Source organism: Myotis yumanensis, unplaced genomic scaffold (genome assembly GCF_028538775.1).
Source record: "Myotis yumanensis isolate MYYU_CA2020_CCGP unplaced genomic scaffold, mMyoYum1.0.hap1 SCAF_1, whole genome shotgun sequence".
NCBI classification, from domain to species: Eukaryota; Metazoa; Chordata; class Mammalia; order Chiroptera; family Vespertilionidae; genus Myotis; species Myotis yumanensis.
The window spans coordinates 55,851,866-55,859,824 of NW_027223752.1; the positions used below are offsets into that span (position 1 = coordinate 55,851,866).

The 7,959-nt window shown below is 56.5% G+C and overlaps 1 protein-coding gene across 1 annotated transcript; it reads right to left on the bottom strand.

Annotated features, from left to right (window-relative positions):
• Window positions 1–1,097: 1,097 nt before the first annotated feature.
• On the bottom strand, window positions 1,098–2,075 carry FOXB1 (forkhead box B1). Its single transcript, XM_070404320.1, has one exon. The coding sequence runs from the start codon at window positions 2,073–2,075 to the stop codon at window positions 1,098–1,100; it is 978 nt and encodes a 325-aa protein (XP_070260421.1).
• Between the last annotated feature and the right edge of the window lie 5,884 nt (window positions 2,076–7,959).

Below are 7,959 nucleotides of genomic sequence, written 5' to 3' on the forward strand. Positions count from 1 at the left end.
AAACAGAAGGACTTGTCCCTGGGAGATCTATCCGGTGGCATTTCCTCCAAGTTACCAGTCAGCTTATCTCAGTTCTTCTAGGGTTGCCCTTGATGCTTTCTTAGTTTGGGCTTACTTCATTTTCTTTTTTTCCCCCCTTCCCAACAATAAAATAAATAGCTATAAAGGTATCTAAGTAACCGGAAAGTTAACATCCCAATTAACTTTCCCCTCCCCCTCTCCCCTCCCCTAAACCTAGCCAGAAATAAAGAGTAAACATTCACATTACAACAGGTACTTGTAAAATGGGCTTTGCCCCCTCGCCGGCCAAGCAATACAGATTCAAGTTCACTGTTTACATTTTACCGGGCGCTTTGTAAACAATACAAGGTTACATTTAGTTTTGTTTTGCTTGTGTTCAAGACAAGCCTCTCCTCCCCAGCTCGGCAGCCTCTCCCCCTAACTCCCAACGCCCAGAGCCTCCGGCAGGACACAAAACCCAAAGCAAAAAATTCTGCGGAAGCCGAGGAGGCAGGCCCGCTACCCCGGGAAGCTGCGGTCCGCCCAGCCCCTGCCGGATGGGCGGAGGCAAGCGGGGTAGGAAGATTAGCGGTCTCTCTTCGTAGCAGATTTCCAAGACTTGAACAGAGAGATCCGGCCCTCGGATGGGAGGCGGCGGCCCTCAGGGGAGATGTGTTCGAGGACACCTCCAAGCCGGTTTCTCTGGTCTTGGAACAAACTGTGCGGAGGCTCGAGCCCCGCCAGTGCGGGCGGAGGGAAGACGCGCTCCTCTCGGCGAAGGCGGGAGGCAGGATTTCCCCTGCCTCTTACACGGGAGGGTTTCCAGGGCCCCGGGGATGGGACGGCGGGGCTCAGGTGCCCCTGCCTTCCCCTCTTGTGAGGACGAGAACAACTCCCACGCGCCTCCAGGCCCCTCCGCAAGTTTGTGTTTTGTCTCCGGGTCCAAAACAAAGTTCTCGCGGGGGAGAGACGGTTGGCTGAAAGTGAATTGACACGGTAGGGCGGCGGTCCCGGGTCCGGGAGGGCAGGACGAGGAGCCGGGGACGGCGAGTGCGCTAGCGGGGCGGAGAGCCCGAGGGGGCGCCGGCGCCGCGGGGTCAGTGCACCGCCACCGAGTGCAAGGCCGAGGCGGGGCTGGTGAGCGTCTCGCTGGGCGTGGCGGGGCTGCTTTGGCTGGTGGCTGTCTGCGAGGACGTGGGGCTGAGGGAGGGGGGCGAGTTCGAGAGCAAGGTGGGGATGGGCGCGGGCAGCGCGGGCAGCGCGGGCACCGCGGCCGGCGTGGGCTTGATGGGCACGGGGATGGCGGGCAGCGTCTGGCCCGCCGCGTGGCACAGCGGTTTCAGCGGCACGCCGTAGGCGCCGTACTCGCCGCTGGCCATGGAGATGGGGGTGGCCGGGTCGATCATGCCGGCGGAACCGTACACGTGCGGCCAGCCGGCGCCCAGCGAGCTGCCCATGGTAGTCAACTGGTTGGGGAGCGGGTAGGCGGCGGGGACGGGCTGCATGGCGGAGAAGGCCAGCCCCCCGGGCATCTTGTACTCGCGCGCGATGATGTTCTCGATGGCGAAGGGGTGCTTGAAGCCCGAGGGCTGCGCCACGCCGCCCAGGTTGTAGGCGGCGGCGGGCATCTGCGGCAGGTGCGTGCCGGAGGCCGCCAGCGCGCTCAGGCGCAGCTTGGCCTGCTGCTGCAGGTACTGCGCCGCGTCGGCCGGCTTGCTGGGCGTCAGGTGGTCCGACTTCAGGACCTTGAAGCGCTTGCGGCGCCGCAGGAAGCTGCCGTTCTCGAACATGTCCCCGCAGCTGGGGTGCAGCGCCCAGAAGCTGCCCTTGCCCGGCTGGTCGGGCCGCCGCGGGATCTTGATGAAGCAGTCGTTGAAGGAGAGGTTGTGGCGCAGGCTGTTCTGCCAGCGCTGCGTGTTCTCCCGGTAGTAGGGGAAGCGGTCCATGATGAACTTGTAGATCTCGCTCAGCGGCAGCATCTTCTCGGGCGAGCTCTGGATGGCCATGGCGGTCAGCGAGATGTACGAGTAGGGCGGCTTCTGGTCGCTGTACGTGTTGCGGCCGGGACGAGGCATCTTCTTGTTGGCCCCCTTCTTCCTCTGGGTCCGCGCGGGCCTGCGGCTGCTCAGACCTGGGAAGGGGGAGAGAGAAGGAAAGGGGGCATGGATGCCCGGACACCCCGAGGTCAGCCAGGCCGCGTCCAGGCTCCGGGTGCGGAGGGTCGGGGCTGCGGCGCTGGACCAGCCCGCGCCCGCGCTCCTTAGCCAGCAACTTTGCTTGCAGAGTGGCGCGCAGCCGGGGAAGCGGGGAGGGGGGAGCCTCGGAGGCGCGAGCGGCTCGAGAGGAGCACGGAAATAAGCCGGACCTGGAGCAGGGACCGGGGCGGGGATGCAACCAAGAGCAGCTCACCTTAAAGTTGCTCCAAGTTGAGCGTGCGCATCCGGGATGGCGCTGCTGCTGCTCGCCGCGTCCCTCCCGGCCCGAAGCCCGGGCGCAGAGTCCCGTCTCGGCCAGGCTCCGCAAAGCTCTGAGCTCCGCAGCTGAGCCCGGCAGCGCCCCGCGCCACCTGGTCCTGGTCCGCAGGGCTTCTGGCTGTGGGCTCCGCTGGCGGCAGAGCTTGGCCGCGGAGTCTCAGCGAGGACGGTGGCGGCGGCCGCAGCCTCGGGCTCCGGAGGGCGCTGCTGTGGGCTCCGCGGCTCCGCTGAGCTAGGTGGCTGCCTCCATGTCCTCCCTCAAACCATCTGATAGTTTTAAGCGGTGACAGGAGCAGAAAAGACCCCTGTAGCGGCGCTTCATTAATGTGCCACTTCTTAGCTATCATATGACAATCGCCTTGGGAGGAGGAGGAAGAGGAGGGGGAGCGGGGGCTGCGGAGGGAGGGGATTGAGCTCGAGGGGGAGAGCCTGGCCAGCTCCGGTTTCTTTCACACCTATTTACATGGACACCTTGGCCAATGGTAATCACTTCCAGCTCCAGCCTGGGAAGAGCCTGGACCACCGGCGGGGAGCGGGACGCGCTGGCCAAGGTGCTCCGTGTGAAGGTATGAGGAGGCGGCTGCAGCGGAGCCGGGACTCAGGCGACCACTCACGATCACAGACCGAGCTGCCGCGCGGATGATGTTTGACATGGAAATTGCTTGGCTGGGGTGTTCTGTTTCCTCCGCATTGTATCGGGTTTGTATTGTTAGCTAACTTCAGGCGCGGCTTCCCCCTGAAGCTGACCCTTTTCCTGCGCTTGGCATTACCCGGGGTGGGTTGCATGGGTTATGATAATGAAAATACGCCCCCCGCACCACCACCCCCCACAATCCTCCAAGAGGCAGGTCGAAGTTTGATTTAACCTTCCTAGGCTGCTGCCTTAGCTCTGCACAGTGTGTGTGTAGCTTTAAGTGGTGGGTTTAAAGAACACTTAGAAAAACATAGTGGGGCAGCTCCATAAGAGCCCGTTTGGAACCTAACTGTATTGACACACACACACAAATTTTTTTTTTTTTTTTTAGGTTAAAATAGTGTATCTGGGCGAAGAGGCTAGGTCTTCACTCTAAAAGTTCTCCGGGATTTGATTAGACACGGGATGAAGGCTCCAGGGCTGTTGGGACAGGCGGTGTGCAGACCTGGGAGGGCCCGCGTGTGTTTGACACACTTTGTCACCAGATGAACTGCAGTCTCTTGCTTTTTCCCAGGTGGTTTGAAATGTTGGTAGTTAGGTGTTGCCTGGAAGTTTGCATTTTACAGCTGGAACTTTCCCCCCTCCCCCCTGATTTTTGCATAAAGAGAACTTATTTATGGTTTGGAGAGGCTGACAAAAGCTGCCTGAGGCCCTGCTGAAACAGCAGTACCGTCTAGGCTCGCAAAGACCAGAGAGTTTAACTTCCTTTTGAGAGAGGAGAGGGTGGGGTATGCCTTGGGTCACCCGGTCTGGTGCAGGCTGACAGGCTCCCTACTGTTCAGATTCATCTTGGGAGGGTCAATGAGCTGTTATTATTATTGTTATTATTATTGCCGCCGTTGTTGTCGCCATCATTGTCAGATTGCTATGAAATAGTGAGTGGACCCACTGGCTTGCAGGAAGTCTAAGAGTAGATTCTACGAGTTCCCACTGGTGTCTGCATATGCTTCCACCTGTATGGTTTTTAAGAGATTTATTTTATCATGTTCTTAAAAACTCAGTACCTGCAGCCCACACTGAATCATCTTCAGTGCGGAAATGTGAGAATGTTTCTTTTTCTTTTTCGGAAGAGGAGGAGGAGGAGGAAGGAGAGTTCTGGGTGTGAAGTTTTGATACTGTCAGTGATATTAGCACGATCAGTGGAGCTATTATATGGGGGTTATTATATATAATTTTTTATATATGTGTGTATATATATATATATATATTATATATATTCTTCCAGCTTGCGTGCGCGCACACACACAAGCACATACAAACACACCTACATTAACCACAGTCTCAGAGTTGGTCAATAACTCACCAAAACGTAACTTAAACACGATGAATTTAGGAGATTAAACAATTTCATTAATATTGAAATGGCTCTCCTGTCTGGGCTGCCTCGCTTGAGATGCAAGCACACGTTTTTCAATATTAACAGAAGTGCTTGAAGGAAAGAATAATGTCACCTTCTTAATTCGGAAGAAATAACCAGGAGGAGGAGGTGGGTGGGAGGGGTGAGGGAGGGATGCTGACCTGTCTCTGGGGGCAGATCAACCCTCTGCTGCTGAACCCGCTGGACCGGGAACCTCTGCCGAGCTTTGGCTGGAGGCGGCCGAGCTTGGCAGAGCTGTGCGCTTCAGCTCCTTAGGAGGTGCGGCCTTTGGGGGGTTACTAGGTTCGGCCCAGTTGGACTTGAGGGTCCAAGGATGGGAGGAGCTGGGGAGCGCAAGAGCCCGAGGGACCTCTGGCAAGGAGCAGTGGTGAGGGGTGAGGCTTGTGTTTCCCAGACGGAAAGGCGTTGGCCCACAGTTTTCCTTCTTCAAAGGCAGCTGGTCTCAGAGTTACAACACAGAAGGTACTCCTGTGGGCGAGGCAGGAGCGCTCCTGGGAAGGAGTGGTGCCAGGATCAGAGTCCTCTTAGTAAATATGTGAATACTGATATATAGAATATAGAAAAATACTGAGTGATATGGATTCGGGATATGGAACGATAGGAGTGAAAGATCTCTGTTCCCCAGTGACAGCCAGGAAGATTTGCTCTACCGGTGGGTGGGTGTGTATCCGACCTTGAGCGCGAGCGTGCTCACACACACACACACACACATACACACACCCCACATTGAGGGTGGGGGATGGGGAGAGAAATGTTTTCTTGTTTTAACAATTGGCATTTTGTTGCCTTGCAAAGGGCCTTTGTATGGCTGTCGAAATCATTGCTTGGAGTAAATAGAAGATTAACTAAATTCTGAGGGGAAACCTTTGGGTTAAAAAAAAAAAAGCCAAGTTGGAATAAATCTTTGTCTATCTCCCCAGGAAAGTTGTCCCCACCAAGTCTGCAACATGCAAGGTTACAAGTAGGAATCCGTGCCTGAGGGATCTTCAAAGTTTGGCCAGGGTGGGGTTGGGAGGTGAAGCCCATTGCCTATGCCCAGTGTTAATGAAGGAAATCGAACCTAACAGCAATAGTTGGAGGTGTTGTGAGCTGCACATTTAAAACTAGCCCTTTATACAAAGTGTGTCTTGGTTCCTACTGAAGATCTACAAAGCCGGGGGGGGGGGGGGGGGGGGGGGGCTTGCATGCTATTTACGGCCTTTTAAGACTGCTATTATGAAGAAGAGGGGGGAAGGAGCACTTTAAGAAATCTTGAAAAGTGCATCAGAGTCTATTGTACAGAACCCAAAACAAACAGAAGCTTTGGGGAGGGGGCACCGACCCGGAGGCTTAGGGAGCTGTTGGGAAAACTGTATAAAATACACATAAGTCAATTATACCCATGTGCAAACCAAATGGAAATCTCTCGCGCGCAATAGCCATTCATCGCCTCCGCTGTGCCCACCGCCGACCACCTTTCTGCTTGGAGAGTTTGCAATAGCCTCTTTTCCCACAAGCTGGACCACACACGGCTATAGATTTCGTAATAATTTATGCTAATTTCCCTCCATAAATCCACAATTCGCTTCAGTGGCACCCGGGCTGCCGAGGGAATAAAAAGGAGACAGAGAGGTGACAAATACAATATTGATTTTGATTCCTTCTGTTGTCAAGCAGGTGTGTGTGCGCGCGCGAACGGCAGGGCTGGCGTCTGGGGGCGGGAGCTCTAGGAGAGGAAACCTTCCCGCGCCCGGCCGGCCCCTCCATCCACACTCCAGAAAGTAACGCGCCCTGGTTTGTTAATATTTACCAAACACCGGCGGCCTGGGGCGGAGGGAAAGTATCCAGTAGCTTCCGAAGGTTTCCTAGGCGCCAAAAACAATACCCGCCTTTCCCACTTGGAAAGCGAACTCTGCGCTGCCTGGAGCGCTCGGGCTAAGCCTTCCTCTGCCCACTTCTCCTCCTCCTTTCTCCCTCAAGTCCTGCCTCCCCGCTGCTGAAGCATCTCCCCACCCCAGTCTGAGTCTCTGCTCCCTCTCCTCCTTCCGTCCCCTTCCCTACTGCACCCTTGTTCCTCACTTTTCTTCGCATCACTTTCTCCCCCTCCCCTCCACTTTCTCCATCTTCTCTACCAAATGGACTGTGCAATGTGCTAGGAGGGTGAGGGAGGGAGAACGTCGAGGCTGGCACAGCATCGCTTTCAGGTTGTAGGGTCTCCTCCAGCCCGCCCCACCTTGCCAGGCCGCCTCCCACCCTCGCCCGAGTTCTCCCCTCTGGCTGGGAACCCGCGCTTAGGCACCGCGCTGCTTTGTCCCAGCCAAATCTGCATTTGGGTGGCGTGAAACGACTTAGCTTTCCTTTCAAAAGGATTTTGTTCCCCGGGTATGTGGCACTAAAACAAACTCCCTCAACCTGTCAGCGACCGGTTTTTGAAAATTGCCCTTCGGAGTATTCTGCAGGCTGTTTGTGCACCTCGGCCACCAGCACCCGGCATGGCCCAGCTTGGCTCTAACGTCCTGGATCTGGGGACCAGAGGGAACCTGCTCCGTTTGGGGGGGGGGGGGCGGGGGCACCGGACCCAACAGTCTTTCGGATTCATGGGCCTCGGAGACCCGCAGCCAGTTGGGCACTGCATCAGGGAAAACCTATAGGCCAAGATCCTCCCACCACGGCCAGCCCTCGAGTTTGAAGCCCCACTGCCTGGCCCCTTCCACCGACTCTGGCGGGAAATCAAACTGCCCCAGGAAGAGGCAGGGGAGGGGCCGCACTTTGCGCTCTGGCAGCAAGAGCCAACTGTGGGTGAAAGGACGCTGCTCCCACCTCCCTCCCACCTCTTCGCCCGCGCCCCCAACAGCGCCCCCCCCCCCCCACACACACACCAGTACTCTTGGAAGGAGCACATTTACTTTTGGAGCCACGTTTGGTGACTGGGTTACATGAGGATTGGACCTTAACTCCTAACAGGGGGGTTGAAAAGAAACTTTTGAGGAGTATATTGCCTATACTCCTCAGTCCACCCTCCCCAGTCAATCGTGCTGGGTTCTAAGAAAGGCAAGGATCTCTACCCCTGCTTCCTCTTCACTCCCATCCTTACTGGAGGGGGTGGGGGTGGGGGTTGGTCAGATTCAGAGGTGCGCCACCCCCCCCCCCCCAGCCCCTGCCGCCTGGTAAGGCCTCTGGCTGTGGCACCTGAAGTTAAAAATTTGTATTTTCCTTGAGGTTGGGAGAAAGGGAGCAGCCACACCCCACACCTTTTAGAAGTATTTCCTAAGCAGCCCCTACAATTTGGAAAGGAGGGAAGACAGAGTTTTCCCTCCACATCAAGCACAAAACAAACAGCCAGGTCCCAATAGACCTCCATCCCCAAGAAGTGCAACTCCCCACCCACAGTGAGCAGGCAGTTTCATTGCCTGTGAAAACAGTTCTTGCCCTGC

Coding starts and splice junctions, on each gene's coding strand:
- FOXB1 (XM_070404320.1), bottom strand. CDS start 2,075: ATGCCTCGTCCCGGCCGCAACACGTACAGCGACCAGAAGCCGCCCTAC.